General features: G+C 42.0%; 1 protein-coding gene across 8 annotated transcripts in view; it reads right to left on the bottom strand.

The window, feature by feature from the left end:
* The window catches only part of NAV2 (neuron navigator 2), a 404,334-nt gene that overhangs the window by 46,396 nt on the left and 341,489 nt on the right, over positions 1-16,449 (bottom strand). For 7 of the 8 annotated variants that reach the window (XM_032241073.1, XM_032241074.1, XM_032241067.1 and 4 more), the window contains 5 exons: positions 15,151-15,311; positions 13,427-13,615; positions 7,352-7,404; positions 1,545-1,568; positions 1,356-1,430 (listed from right to left, as the gene is read on the bottom strand). In XM_032241073.1, coding sequence (XP_032096964.1) covers positions 1,356-1,430; positions 1,545-1,568; positions 7,352-7,404; positions 13,427-13,615; positions 15,151-15,311 — 502 coding nt within the window. Of the gene's footprint in view, positions 1-1,355; positions 1,431-1,544; positions 1,569-7,351; positions 7,405-10,587; positions 10,593-12,785; positions 12,880-13,426; positions 13,616-15,150; positions 15,312-16,449 lie in introns of all 8 variants that reach the window. The other variant, XM_032241072.1, reaches the window with a different exon arrangement.

The raw sequence follows: 16,449 nt of genomic DNA, 5'->3' as shown, positions 1-16,449 counted from the left end.
TGAAGTTGGTTTCCATTTTAATGACATGCTGAGGTCATGCAGATTGCTTTCTATGTAGCTTGAACATATTTATCAATGCGCTCAGCCTGGGTAGTGAACTCGTGGGCAGCAAGCCTTGCCTCAGAGGCACCTCAGCACCTTTTGATACCTCAGGCTCTGTCTGCTGAGCTTCAGCCTTCACCTGGTCACAGCTCTGCAGCAGGACTCCTATACAGACAGGGCTGATGGGGATGGGGAATGGGGGACCTCTGCCTCTACTCTGATCTTCTATCCAAAGTGCAAACCAGGCCATCCGCTGCTTACTTAAAACTCAATGAGAGGTCTCTACTAACTTCAGGAGGGAGCCCAGATGCTCACTCCAACAGCTCAGACACTGTGATCTGACCCCTTGCCTTTCTTCGATGCCTTCTTCCTCCCTACTTCTGTCCCCTCTTCACCTTACCTCTCCTCCACATCCAAGCCACAGATACTAATTACACCAACCTACTGAGAGTTTGAAATACACCAAGATCTTTCTCCTTAATCTTTGTGCAAATTATTCTCTTTGGTTAGAATGCTCTCCTCCCTATGCATTCTCCCTTACATAGCATCCATTAGACGTCACCTCCTCCAGGAAGTCCTTCCTGCCCACCTTTTTAAAAAAATTTTTTCTTATTTTCAATATCTGATGAGCTGTCCCCTTTTTCATCCCTCACCAAGAGTGAGCGAGGTGCTCCCCCTAGATATTCCCACTACCGTCTCCTCCCTTTACCTTAACAGTTATCATGTTATAGCAAAATTGTCTGTTTTGTCTCTCTGCCGTCCCAGAAACTGAATGTTAAGACATCAGTCACTGTGCTTGCTCTGCTGCTGAACCCACAGGCCCAGGGAACAGCTGGTGCTCAAACCATTGTTGAATTGGCAACATCCCCTGAACACATAATCATGTGTATTATAATAACAGAGCAGCTACCTACATATTGGGAAGAACTACATTTCTTTTCTTCCCCCTTCTTTCCTTTTTGCTTTTGATTTTTCTCCCTTAAAATCAAAATTTTCAGAAAGAGGAAGATAAATTAACATGTTAACGAGCACTTCATATATGGCAAACATAGACCATGGGCCAATATTGAGAGGTAAACACTCTCACCCTCGTTACATAGGTGAGCACATGCAGGCTGAGATTCAAGAACTTACTCAAAGTCACAGAGCCAGTAAGTGTCCAAACTGACATTCACATCCATGATGCTAAAGCCTGTGTCTTTTTCTTTACAATGTGCTACTTCTATTTGTTCAGCACAGGAGGACTTGAGGCTGCTCAGAAGGCAAGGATGGTGCTTCCTGTCCCGATGCTACCGCCCTATGTCTGTACTTACATTTGCTGTCAGCTGGGTGGTCAAAGCTGAAACTTTCTCCTGGGAGGCATCCAGTTCCCGCCGCAGTTTGCGAATCTAAAGATGACAAGGGAGAGGGTTACATGCTTTGGGAGTCCATTTCCAGGGTGAGCAGGGTCAAATAATTGACAATAGCGAAAGAGGAAATCCAACCAGCAAGCTCTTCCTTACCTCTGACTGGCATTTTTCTTCTGGCTGTAAAGAAAACATAAAGGAAATTAGACCAGTTAAGGAACAAAGAATAGTCCAGCCCACCAGGAATACTATATTCAGATACTTGCAGCAGTCTGGAAGATTTACTAGTTTATTTTCTGGTATATTTCTCTGGATAAATTGGTTCAATTAAATTGATCCATCAGAAAGGCCAAATGCAAACAGCATATTATTTTCAAAAATTAGGGAGAATGAGAATACCACTCCACATTTCGGTTGTGTGGAGGCACTCTGCTCCCCAGACGGGGATGGTGATAGGTAAGGTGTGCAGGAGAAGGTATGTGATGAGAAGGCCATGAGTCAGATTTAGTAAATAAAAATACAGGAGGCCTAGTTAAATTTGAATAGCTTTAAAAAAAAAAAAAAAAAGGCTAGGGCCAGGCATGGTAGCTCATGCCTGAAATCCCAGCACTTTGGGAGGATGAGATTGGTGGATCACTTGAGGTCAGGAGTTGAAGACCAGCCTGGCCAACATGGTGAAATCTATCTCTACTAAAAATACAAAAATAATTGGCCACGCATGGTGGCATGCACCTGTAATCCCAGCTACTCGGCAGGTTGAGAGGCAGGAGAATGGCTTTAACCTGGGAGATGGAGGTTGCAGGGAGCTGAAATCATGCCATTGCATTCTAGCCTGGGCAACAGAGGCTGCCCATCTCAAAAAAAAAATAAAATAAAATAAAGCATCTAATTTTGTTACTAAAAAAAATTTTTGTTGTTAATCTAAATTTCAAATTTAATTGAGTGTTTTGTGTTTTCTCTGGCAACCCTATCTAGGGAGCAAGGAAAACTGCTCTTGGGCTAATTCTGCCCCATTTTCTGCCCTCCTCTCACTTCCCTAGGGCACTGCAGTGGGAGAATGGGAGCAGCAGGGTAGAAAGACCTCAAAGTGAGAGGGGTTTGGGAGCCCCTATTGGCCATCCCAGTAACTCCACAGGCTGTGAGAATAAATGTGGCCTTCATCTTCATGCTGCCCCGTTCAAGGACCCCAATTACCTGTGACCCTGTGGAGTAAGGGTGAACTCTGTTACCCCTCTTACTGGCTTCCCTCTTTGTTCCTTCCATGCTGGCTCTGTGTCTGTAGTGACACAGGTACCTGCCAGCCAGAAACTATAAGACCCTGTCTCTTCCCATAGGGGGAGTCCACATGGGTTGGGGAACCTACTGCAGGAGGAACCTTTCTGTCCCTGTCCTCTAGTTCCCACAGGGGCTCATAAAAGAGAACCTACCCAGTTCCTGGAAATATTGATTGCTCCTGACCTCTCCACTCATCACTGTAATTTCTCCAGGGAGGGAAGAGTGACTTGGGAACGAAGTAGGTGACTGAACATCAGTAAGAACTCTATTTTGTCCTTGGGTCTTCTCTAAGTGTCCTAATCCAATTTTACTAGGAATAAGCCCATTATTTTTCAAAAATCAGCATCCGACCCTGATGTTGACATCTCCATGAGTTCACAATACAAAGTGGGTATAATTCATTAGAACTTGCAGAGCCCATATCCATCAGCTGGAATAGGTGGGCAGCTGCTTCCTGTCTGATCTCCCTTCACCCTGTGCTCCCCATTGTCCTCCCTCCTGATCCTGCCCACGAGTCCCCTCCTCTAGGATGGCTCCTAATAGCAGCAACCAATTTTTAAATACACAGAGCCAAGTCATTTAAACCTTGCAGAAACTCCATTAGGTAGGTTTGTTTGTATTCCTTCCGAGGTTCAGAAGGGTTGTGTCTTGCCTAAAGTCTCACTGAACAACCTCCTTATCTAAGAAATGCTTTCAGGAGAAGGTTGGAAGATATCCTTAGAGCTCACTCTTCCCTCCCAGATACTATTCATTCATCTTTGTCTGTCTGTCCATCCATCGTCACTACCACCACCTATCAAATATTTACTGACTTCCCACTGTGTGCCAGGCACTGTTGTTAAGAATCTGTGATAAAGCTGTGAACACGACCAAGTCCCTGACTTTTTGTTGCCTGCATTCTGGTAATAACAGCTAGTATTTATTGAATGCTTACCATCTGCCACAGACAGTTCCAAGCATTTTACATTCATTATTCATCTGATCCTTATAACAACTCTTTGAGGAGGTACTAATACTATTGCTTTCTATTTTGCATATGAGGAAACTGAGGCGCAGAAAAGTTCAATAATTTGCCCATGGTCACAGCCAGTAAGTGGCAGAGTTGGGACTGGATCTAAAGTAGTAGTCTGGCTCCAGAGCCTGTGTATATTCTCCTGGACTTTTACTACAGCTACATTCTCATGGAGGCTTTCTAGAAATAAGCCCCCTGAGTTCAATCCAAAGGGTACAAGTTAATGGTGAGAACATAAGCACCATTTAACATTTGGAAGGCTGGTGGAGGCCTGTCAGAAGGCTTAAACATCCACATAGGACCAGACCTACTTTGAAACACTTCCACTGACAGGCCCTAACAGCCCTTCCCCATGCCTCTGCCACTGTCTGTCACTGTGCCCACCTGTCTCTGGGATTGGGCCCCTATTATCAACAGCAGCCTAGAGAAAGCATGTGCTTTATATCTTGCCCCAGTTGCTGCTGTTCTGCACATCTGGGAACACTATGTGATACTGCTAGCCGCCGTCCATTCAGCACCTCTCCTGGGAACTCAAGTGCTCCCTACCAAACAGGAAAACAAGTTTGATGCCAGAGGTGGCCTTTGATATTTTTCTCTACTCTAATAAGAGTTAGTCATAACTTTCCCATGGCAATCATTTAGCATTGTGTATTCTTTTCTTTCACTTATAATTAAAATTGCAGGCAAATTTCATGCAGAATGAGCATTCTTGAACATTCATTATAGAGGTTACAAGGAAAGAACCTACTGTCATCCAATAAAAGCTTTTAAAACTCTCAGCTATTAAGCAGGCTCCTTGGTCTGAGTCTGTGGCAACTTAACAGATTTCAAAGATCTCTTTTTGGACAACGAATAAGAACTTTACAGCTAGTGCTTGACTTATGACCACGATTGGACTTATAACACGATTTGGTCGTAAGTTGAGTAGGCTATATGTACAGTTGAAATGGTAAACGCGGAGATGGTAGTGCTGCCGGAAGCTGGTCCGCACTGCTGTACGCCCAGCTGGGCAACGTTTGCGCTGCCAGATGCGGAGCAGTCATGGCTAGCAATTGTGGTCGTAAAGTCGAATGGTCTTAAGTTGCATAGGTGGTAAGTCGATCAATACCTGTATTCACCTTAACATTTACAAAAGTGCCTGGGGCATGTGTTTCAGAATTTCATCATCACCAAGAAGGTAATAATAGATAAAGGACCACATTTCAGTGCTAGACGGTAGCAGAGTCTAGCCAGACTTGCAGTTTTTCTTGAAATTGGTAGACTGCATGAGCATAAGAACATTCAAATGTTAGGCTATCTTTTTTTTTAGTCTGCAAAAGCAACCCATATTCTCAGAGAGGGCATATGTGAAGACAGTAAATGGGAGCCTTTGACTCCATGACTCACGGAATATCAGAGATTGTAGGGAGCTCAGAACACCTCGCTCAGTTTCCCAGTGCCAAGGGCAAAACTGGAGAGACACTCTAAATAACCAGCTGATTTGCCCAAAGTCACATGGCAAGAAGAACGCTAAGATTACACCTCGGGTCTCTTGTTATCCATATAAAAATGGAATTTAAAAGTATTATTATTAGGCATTTGCTAATTTGTTGAATTTATATGAGCTTTTCAAATGACAATTTCAAATATCATGAAAACAGTATCTTCATGTCCGCACACCCAGAACAATAGCTACTGAGAGGGCTTGGTTGGCATGAAGGGGCTGCTCCCAGGAACTGCATGTGACTAGGAAACTCCTAGATCTGAAGACACACAGGTTGAGAAGCTTATGCTCTTTCCCTTCAAGGCTGGTCAATGCTGGCCAGTCTCCCATTTTTCACTCTTCTAAAAAGCCCATTCCCCTCTGTGTTGACAAGAACCCCTGGGAATGCCACAGGGCAAATATGGGGCTGGGCACTGAAACATCTACTACAGCTTCTCAGTGCCCGCCCTGTGAAGCTAGAGTCCCATGCCCCTCTGGTGCCTATGGCTTCCTCCTTCAGTAGCAGGCTCCTTTCTCTTCTAAATTATATCCTAGGGCTTAGTCCAGACCCTGGCATAGCCAAGGTGCCAGTAAATATTATTGAAGAAGTAAATTTAGGTTTGAAAGTACCAACCTTGGTACCTATATCCCACAGTTTCATTCTGGAAGAAAGGATATCGTTTATCTACTGGCTGACAGCTGAAAGGGCAACTCTATGCTTTCTTAGTAAATCATGGCTTAAAAAAACCTCTCTCCAAGATTACTCTATATAAAGCCTTTAAAAGGAAAGCTAGGACTTGGTGATGAAATTTCAAACAAGATGACTAGCTGAGGAAAAAAAAATTTTAGAGTTGAAGGGGTGAGGTGAGTAGGCATAGAAGCAAGCGTTTCTAGGTCCTTCAAAACAGACCAAATCAGCAATCACTGAAGTTTGTTTGCTCACTACAGGCCTAAGAAAGGCCCTGGTATCTTTAACTTGATTCTGAGTGGCCTCTTATTTTCCAGGAGCTATACACAGTGTATCCTGCTATATGTACCAGAAACCGGGCATTATCAAAACCTGAATTGTTAAAACATTTGTTTCCATGGGATTAAGGGCTAAAGAATTTCCAATTCACAATTAACAATAAGACTTTTTTTTTTTTAACATAGAAATTTCCAAATTACTGTTTTTAAAGTAAATAGTATACAGCTATGACCGGGCACAGTGGCTTATGCCTGTAATTGCAACACTTTGCGGGGGTGAGGTGGGCAGATCACTTGAGGTCACGAGTTTGAGACCAGCCTGGCCAATGTGGTGAAACCCCAATTCTACTAAAAACGTAAAAAAAATTAGCTGGGAGTGGACTGTTAAAAAAAATTACTCAGGGGCTGAGGCAGGAGAACTGCTTGAACCCAGGAGGCAGAGGTTGTAGTAAGCCAAGATCGTGCCACTGTACTCCAGCCTGGGTGACAGAGCAAGAGTCTGATAAAATAAAATAAAATAAATAAAATAAAATACAGTGAATAGTGTACAGCTATAAAAAGTAAGCACTACTGAACAAACCCAGTAGTACTGAAGATCCAAGTGTATTTGATTACATTTGGCTTTCATTCAGTAAACCTCTCTTTGATGACAGCTAGCATTTAGGAGGGCTTGCTCTGAGCTGTGTGTACTATATTCATTGTTTTAGACGCATTTTCTCATTTCCTTCAAACCTACTTAAAAAATATCTACTATGTGCTAGGTACTGTTCTAGGCACTGGTAATAAAAACAAAAATGTCCTTGTCTAGAAAGAGTTTCTATTATAGTGAAATGTAATCTTCATAACATTTAATCCTCATTACACCTCTATAAGGTAGGGACTGCTATTATTTCTACTTTACAGATAAAGAAACTAAGGCAGACAAAGGGTTAATAAATTGCTCAAGGCCTTTCTTCCTGCCCCCCACCCCAGGTCATCAGAAGGTGGCCAAGGCTTCTCACACATTCTAGCCAGCTATCACCTAAAGTACAATGCCACTTTAACAAGGCAGCCAGTTCTCGATTTTCGTGTTGGTATAATATAATTAATAGCTATTTGTGAATTTTAAATCTTGTTGCCTAATTAATTGATCCCCTTATAATGGAAATGCTTTCCCTAGGAGAAATGCATATGTTTTATTCTTGACACATGTGATAAAGGAACCCCAGCTCTCATGATCACAGCCACACAGCATTGATTTATACTTACCGTAGAATAAATTGACGATGTGCTGGAAACCAAGGAGAGTGAGGATCCATGAACTATTAAAAGAAAAAAAAAGTGAATTGATAGATGGCTGTTATGGAACCAAAAACGGGAGAAGGGAGGAGAAACTCAGCAACACAGGACACCCCAGGCTTGGAATGACTTAATCTCACCTTGGTTCAACCTTTTCTGGTTTGGCAATAGGTCAGTGACAAATAAGTAATAGTCTGCTAAGGATGTCACTTTTCTATTACCGCATTTTTCCTTCAACCTTCTGAATACTTTTTCTCTTGACTGTCAAAATAATATATGATACTGAACAAAAATTTTCAAGTACGGAGAAGTGTTAAGAAGCATATTCACTGTCACAACCTGCAGTGACTCACAATCTCATTGCCCGGAGGGAACCTGTTACTTTTCCAGCATATTTTGCTTCACTCTTTTCCAATGTATTCCTTTAGGGTTAGAACCGTGTGGCATATACACTTTTTTTTTACCCTGTTAGCATCTGTCAGTTGTATATGCAAAAAACTGAGCTGACTATTTTGAATCTAACATGCTGTTGGCCACAGTTAAGTTCTTTCTAGATCACCATATAGCAGAATATTTGTTTAGAAAACATATCCATCCAAAGACAGATTTTTTTATTTGATTTCTATAATGTCTACAAAGTGACGAGCAAGTGGTATCTTCTTTTATGTTTCAAACTGGTACATTTTGACTAGAACCAACTTGTATGTCCTTAGCACCTCTTCCAGTCCCCAGCCAGTGAAGACATTTTATTATTTGTTCTAATTTTACAGCATAGTCTTTTCTAGGACTTGGGTATTCTGGCTGCCTTCTTTTGTGGGAAGCAGGTTCTTTATTTTCTTGGTAACTTCTTGACAACTTGTTTGAAAAACAGAAATATTCCTATGTCAAGACCTCACAGAACTTTCGACTGGGCACAGCTTTCCTGGCCGTGGGTGGAATGGCTCTACTCCCACACCGAGCTATGACCTGTAGTCTAAAGTGGGAGGCACAGGGGTAACTTCCACATGTAGTAAATGGCATTCATCTACCACCCACGAAGTGAACTCACCTTGGATTAGTAATCAGCAGAAGCTACATGCCAACAAGGTGGCTGATAAGTAGCTCAGCCTTAGGTTCCTGTCTGTCATCTTTCCAATAAATCTTCCCTGACCTCTCATTCCTCCCTTATATGTTCCTGTCACACTATGAATCCTGTACTGCTCTCCCAAGCTTGCCCTAGACAGTACTTTCTCTGCCCATGCAGTTCTCTTTGTTTAGGCTGCATCTAAATACTGTCTATCTAAAACAGTTCTGCTCAAATGACATCTTCTCCATGGAAGCTTTCCTCATCTCCCTGACTGCCACCTGGGGGGCTTCCTCCTCCCTCTGAACCCACGTAACTCTTGGCTTGCCATTCCAGGCCTCTTCTCTCAGCAGGTCCCTAATGCTCTAAGTTGTCCCTATATCATCAGGTACATCCACCCTCCTTAGCAATGCCCTGCATTCTAGATCTCTTCCTCCACTTCTTCCTTCACTCATGACTAATTTGACTTCATGCCCATAAAAAATCAGGTTAAGGTGTTAATGGCCAATAATGGCTTTCAGTGTTAATATGTCCACAAATTAACAGAGGCCTTCAATGTCCCAACTTAGTGGCCTAATGTTTCACAGAGGTAAGTTAATTCAGCTTATGACACAGACATTAGTGGAGGAATTATGTTGGAGGCCAAGTTGGGTGAAGAGACATGGGTAACACATAGCCATGCACACTTGCATGACTGGCCTGCCAGAGACCAGCACATGGCTGCTATATGGCCTTTTTCTTTTTCTTTTCTATTTCTACATCTCACGCACATAAACTTACTGACACGGTTTTAACAACAACTCAGTGCAAGCGTGGAACCACAGGCAGAGAAGAACACATCTGGCAGGCTTAAGGTAGTGGTAATTGTTTTTCTCAATAATTAACTCCTCTCACTTTGTAAATAGCGATAGCAAGGCTGTATTCCAAACAGACAGGTTCCTTGATTTTCAGAGTCAACCCAAAACTGAATGTGGCTTGCCTGAACCATTGCAGTTGGCCCTCCTTCAAGGGACTTGAGCCAAGTCAGAGCCTGGGTTATGCAGTGTGGTTATTTTTGGACAACAAAATGCCTATGGGAGTTACAAAGGCCAAACAGCTAAAGTAGGCTATGTAATTTTCCTCCCTATAGCTATACCTCCATATTTTTTTCAGCTACAAGGAACTGCAGAGAATATCTAGGCCATTTCTACCATTGAGAAATCTGAAACTCAGAGAGGTTAAATGACTTGCTATGGTCACACAGCAATTCAAGAACAGGGTCTGCTGACTAGAATTCAGGAGATTGCTCTGCCTTTGAGTGATCTGTTTTACTGGTTTCTGATTTGTTTGTTTGCTTGTTTTATTTTAAAGAGCCTTTTGGTGTCTTTTAGAATGGTGTCCTAGTTCCTTCATGCAATCTACACATGGGCACAAGCTAGGAATGTTCGAGAAGAAAGATGCTTTAGGAGGTGTGAAAACACTAGACAGAATAAAACAACATGCATATTCCAGCCAGTGAAGCAATCAAGTTCCTCTGACCCTCATCACAGAGAATCTGCAAGTAACAATCCCAGACTAGGCAGGAGTTTCCACCCTTAATCAACAGCATAATACATTAACTCTCAGAGTGGTTAAGTGATGTAGCCACACACAGAACTAGTCAGGAGCAGAGAGAATGTAGATCTAGGCATGATGATCTACTTCTCATTCCACAGTTGGGTACTATGGAAAGAGTCAGGAAGAATGAAATGTAGTTCTGATGACTAATGCGCTGCCCTGCCTCTCCATCAGCAAAGGAAGCATTGATAAAAGATCAGAGCTTGCCTAAGACAGGTTTAAAAAAAAAAAAAAAAACACAGCTGAGTCACATATCAAGGCATGATTGAGTAGAAAGAAAGAGGGACTGGAATCAAGAGGCTTAAGATATCACTGTGGCTGCATAAAGGCATCAAGTCATGGCACCAAGAAAAAAAAAAAAAAAGAAAAAAGTCATCAAGTCACTTTTGCCGAAATTTCGCCATTAAAAAAAAAAAATGAGGATGATAATGGCCCTTGGGGAGAAGGCCATAATATGACAATTATAACAATAGCTACCATTGAGTGAGCACTTACAGTGCTCCCCTTTCAAAGTTACTTGTTAAATGCTTTCCAAGATTTATCCCACCTAATCTTCACTTCAATTTTCCAAAGCAGGTACAATTATTTTCCACATTTTAGTGAATAGGAAACAGGTTGAGCAGGTCAAGTCCTTTCTCAGAGTCACATTGCTAACAGTAGGGGTGTCAGGATGTGAACCACTACTGCAACTCAGAGGCTGGATGCACAAGGAAGCTGCAATACAAGCTTTCTTGGTTAATAAGCTTCTCTGCTCCTGGGGATTCCATATAAACTGATAGGGTGGAGGGTTTCTGTGTTTTTCCATTGCATTAGCTCTCAGTGATGATTGGTGAAGTCACAGGATTTTTTTTTTCTCTAGAATCCATTTTAAAAATGCCTCAAGCATCTCCTTAAATGTATGCTATTAAAGTTGACTTTAAGATTGCATAATGCATCTGATAGAAATTAATTTACCTGAAACACTTTTGAAAGGCTGTATCTGGGCCATGCCTGTATGTAATCTACATATTTATGATACCTAAAACTCCTTCAAAGTGGAAAGTACTAATTAAATTGCACGAAAACCTCACACAAATACTTGTGCTACTTCTTCCTAAATTTCTATTCTGCTTTGTGGTATATAATACATCTAACTGATTATTACAAGGAGGTTCTGTTTGGTCCAAACATAAAATGTCAATTTTCTTCCAACTGCTCCTGCAAATACTGGGAGTTAATAAATTCAAAAGAAAAAGGAATTTCACCAAAACGAATTAAAAAGCTTTAATTGTGTTATTAAATTACACAAGCCCTATTTTGTTTTTGAATGTAATACTCTAAGAAGAAATAAAATCAATTTGATGCCATATTTTCCAAAAGATGAGAATGTTACGTATTCACAGTGTATTGACAGCAGTCCCTACCCATTCCCCTAAGGTGTGACTTTTACCTCTGTGCTTCAGGTCCACATCACCATGAATCATTAGGTTTACAAAAGTCTAGACACTGCTTGTGGGCAAGCACTATGTATCAATGTCATTTGACATCCCAGATATTCCATAGTTGTGCTGCCTGCCAGCTTGATTCCGGATGGAATAAATAAAAGCTCTCTGATGACGATACTGTAATGGTCCTGGACCTTTATGAGGCAAAGTGTGCTTGTTTGGACAAGTTTCAGTACTGAATGTGGTTCACTCAGGAACACACATGACAGAGAAGATGAATACAGTTAGGGACACACTCCATATGCAAATCCTTCCCGGGGAGGTTGGAAAATGCTCCGTGGCGATACTTGCCCAGTACACTGATGAGAAAGAAGTTCAAGACGAACCATCTCTTCCTTCACCTTAGGCTCACAGGATATTCTCTACTATCACTGCTCTGAGCGGTTACAGCATTAATTTCTAGCTCTTAAATTTCACAAGTGCCCCTCAGTGACTCAGGCTTCTCCCCTCCTTAATCCTCCGTTCCCAGCAGCTTCCCATATATGGATTTACAGACTTATGCCTGTTCGCCGAATGTCTCTGGATGCAAATGATACATAAATCTGGGTGAAAAGCATTAAGTTGCCAAGAAGATAAACCAAGGGCAATTGTTCTGTAAATAAATTCTTTAAAATTTCTGTTAAAAAGAACACTAGGCAAAAGCAGAATCTTATGCCTTATTTTGACTTGAAACTTCCTAGACAATCACAAGTTTGTTTGTTCTTTCATGTTGGGAGGATGCCGGCCGTATTTCCCTACTCACATGCGGACTGGAAAGCACCTATAACTCGCCCTCCATATTCAGTTTTGTCAATAGTAATAAAGGGACAACTAGCTGCACAGTCCTCAGCCTGGGCTCCATTTGCTCCAAGATTCCCTATTCTCTGGCTGGGGACTTTGAGCTGCCAGGAAGGCAATGCTGAAGCTGTATTTTTACAGCTATGTTATTATAGCTTTATGGCTGTGTTATTACAGGCCATGATATGTAATAACATTATTGTGTTAACATTTATATGTATTATCTCATTTAATTCTCATAATTCCATGAGCTGAATACTATTATTACTCCTGTTTTATCCGTGAAAAAACAGAGGCACAGAGATGTGAAGCAACTTGCCCAAAATCATACACCTAAAAAGCAGTGGAGCTGGATTTTAAGCTCTGCTAGCCTGACTCCATATTCTTAATCACTGGTTGATGAGTATTGCCTCCAATGTCTTATCAGCCCCATCTTCATGGGGTAGGGGTCCTCCACAGAATTTTGACTGCTTACTTTCCTAACTTATACCTTGGGTGATGGAACAAAGGGAGACAGAAATGAAGTGAGCTATGAAGGCGGCTGACAAAGTTGTCTACAGAACTTTTCTCCCATGATTCTGATTAAAATGAACAAAACATAAAAATCCAACCCCAGATATTCACAGTTAGCAACCAAAGAAAGAAAAGGGCATACCTGAACATAATGAACTTAAAAAGCCAGTACTTGAGAAAAGAGATGAAAAATTCTGGAGCAGAGCAGAGGGGCATGGCTGCCCAGCCCACAGAGCTACATGGGTATGTCAGCACAGGGAAATGAACTCTCCAGAAGTTCTCCCTGCCAAGGTGATGAGCCAGTGGCTGAACCTCGAGGTGGAGATGCATGCCAAGAAGCTGTGGCCCAAGTCCAGGAGGGAGAAGCCTAAAGCGGAACTCAGTCAGCTCTACGGTTCACCAATGTTTTTTAAGCAGCCTCCTCCTTAAAGGCCTGGAAGGTTAACAAACGGTCAGGACACACTTTACTCTTCAGATCCCCTTCCCTGACCCCCAGAGTAGGTGGGAGAGGTGGGAGCATTTATAGGTGGGCTCTCAGGTTAGCAAAGTGAACTTAGCATAGAGGACCCTACACTGAGTAACCTGGGAGATGGTTTAAGTTTCCTTCCTTACCTTCTTCAAACCCATCCCGGAATGAGCCTGAACGGCTCATAGTTCTGCTCTTCTCATCCAGAGACATGGAGCTGTTCCGGAAGCGGCTGTCAGTGTATGGATCATACTGCCCATCGGCATTGGAGAGGCTGTGGGTCCTCAGCATGGTCGGGTTGGACAAGCTCATCTGGGTGACAGTAGTGGGACTCGCTGGAATAAAAGGAACAGAATCAAAAGCTTGGACATTCATGTCTCTGTTCAAATCCTGGTTGGGGACAAAGAGAAGACTGCTTATTGTTAGCCATACATGTTCCTGCCAATTCTTCTCCCATCTGCTTTCTAAAAGGTAGTCGCATCAGCACTTGAGTTACACACTGGGAGCTAAAAATAAGAGTGGAAAGGCAGGTCAGCTCCAAAGCAAGGCTCTGGGCCTCAGCTTTCCAACTTGGCATGTTTAGACAGGCCAGTGTCACCTTCCAGGCATGAGCTAATTACTCCCCAGGCTCATCTGGAATGATTTTCTCTAAAGCCAAAAGCCCAAAATAGTCCAACCAGGCTTTTGATCAGATGGGAAGCATTTGTACATGACAAGAATCTCTTGCCTCAAAGAGTTATGGCTGGGAAAGAACAATATGAACACAGGTCTCATTGCCTCAGATGGGGTACATTTAATGTTGTATAAAGGTTTCAGTACAAAGGAGGCACATTTGTCTCAGCCAAAACTAGCTTTCTTATGAAAATCCTGTCCATTTGAGTAATGTGCAGTATTTTCAGTATTTTCAGAGGTACTCATTTAGTCCATCAGAAATGAAGAGTTAAACCTCACTTGCTTACAAGCCACCTCTATCCTTAAATACTTTGAATTTGTTATTCACTATATTCAGAAAAGGCTGCCTCCCTAAAGAGTGAGATGAGATTAGAAAAGATTTCTCATCCTCTATCAGTCCTTCAAGGCTCAGCTCCTACCCTGCCACCTTCACGGTAACCTCTGTCAATAACTCCAGCCAGCACTAACTTTTCCTTTTTCTAAAGGTGTCTAACGCTTGCTATCTAATTATATTCAGTTTTTACATGGTTTCATATAAGGCTTTGGATTGCTGTCTTTTGCCCTGTTATACAGGTGTGCATTGACATGTTTGTCTTTCTGAAAAAGAATCCATTGACATGTCAGCAGGGACTGTGTCACAAATTCTTTTCCTTTCCCCGCTGTGCCAGTCAAAGCATTATGTCAGAAGTAGGCATTGTTAAGAACACCTATTCAATCAAAACTTAACTTTTATTTCCAGCTTAATAAAGCAATGAGGATAACCCAACATGGGATATGCGTAAAATCTACTTCTTCAGAGGTCTTAGAAATAGAATGCATTCTTTTTAAGAATGGGATAACATGTACTTTGCCATAGCCCTACCTGTATCAACCACATGAAGGAAATCATTGATTAGAGTGTCAAAAACTTTGCTATTTTCTCTATTTCTTTAGCTATCTATCTCCTATAATCAAACTATATTGCTGAGGGCTGATCAGACACTGAGAGTGATGTGACTATATGTCTATTTCAAAATATAAGATAACTCAAGTGATGATTACACCAAAATCTCAGAAATCACCATGAAAGAACTTATCCATGTAATCAAAAACCACCTGTTCCCCAAAACCTATTGAAGTAAGAATATATTTTACATATATAAGATAACCACTGCCCTATGGAGCTGATCAACAAGGCTAATGACAAGTGGCTACTCACCAAGCTGGGAAAAGTTGAATCTTGTTCCAGAGGGAGAAGTCACGCTGGAGCCAGAGGAAAAGGGGGAATTGGCAGCGGTGTCCTGCAGGCCTCCTGCAGAGTGGGACCGTAACCATTCTTTTGCATCTTCTTGCGTGCGAAGCTGAGAGGTGGGAGTATACCTGGACAGACAGAAATCAAGCTAGAATTAACTACGAACAACGCTTATTAAAATGAACTCTGTGGAGCTGATGATAAATACATAAAAAGAAAACATATATCTAAAGATGATTTTTTAAAAATCAGATCACTACACACCCCAAAACTTATGAAGTTTCTCAAAACCTTTTTTCTATTTGGCTGTGTTTGGGGAAAATGACAATTCCTTTCAGTTTGGAGGGAACACATAAAGGGAAGAAGATCAGTAAATGCTCAGAAAAGCCGTCACTGGGCGTATCTGTAACATGTTGCTTCATGACAGTGTCATGTCAAAGCCCCCACCTTGACAGGACTGAAGCAACAAAATGAGCTGCTGTTAGAGCTTTGAGGGAGTTTTAATTAGACAGCTCATGGCATCTGCCATTCTTAGCACAAATAAATGATCATGAATCACAGCACATGAAAAAGCAGACATACAAAGCAAGGTCTGAGGACACTGATGCAGTCGTTGCTGTAATTGAGCATAAACAAATCTTCATAAAAGGAACCCCAAATCATTGGGTTTCATAGGAGAGGGTCTTTAGAAGTTATGTGGTCCACCTCCTCATTTATTCTGAAATGCATATGGTGATGATTTACTGAACGTCTGCAATGTGCTGGGTGCCTTCATGCGCATTATCTCACCAAAGCCTCAGACCTACTCAGCAATGCAGATGCCATTATCTGCATTTTACATTCAGGGAAGGTAAGGACCTTGCTGGGAGTCAAAGAGTTGAGATTTCAATCCATGTTTGATTTTAAAATGCATGCTCTTTTCATTATGCCCATAAGTAGCATCTGAAATTTCTTTTCTTTTTTTTTTTGAGATGGAGTCTCACTCTATTGCCCAGGCTGGAGTGAGGTGGCCTGATCTTGGCTCACTGCAACCTCCACCTCCTGGGTTCAAGTGATTCTCCCGCCTCAGCCCCCGAAGAAGCTGGGACTATAGGCGTGTCAGCTAATTTTTTGTATTTTTAGTAGAGAGAGGGTTTCACCATGTTGGCCAGGCAGGTTTCAATCTCCTGATCTCAAGTGATCCGCCCATCTCAAGTGACCTTCCGAAGTGCTGGGATTACAGGCATGAGCTACCACACCCAGCCTGCATCTGAAATTTCAAGTGCC

Source organism: Sapajus apella, unplaced genomic scaffold (genome assembly GCF_009761245.1).
Source record: "Sapajus apella isolate SASKATOON/1434 unplaced genomic scaffold, GSC_monkey_1.0 scaffold47, whole genome shotgun sequence".
NCBI lineage: Eukaryota > Metazoa > Chordata > Mammalia > Primates > Cebidae > Sapajus > Sapajus apella.
Note: the sequence above shows the minus strand (reverse complement) of the source record. Positions and strands in the feature narration are given on the sequence as shown.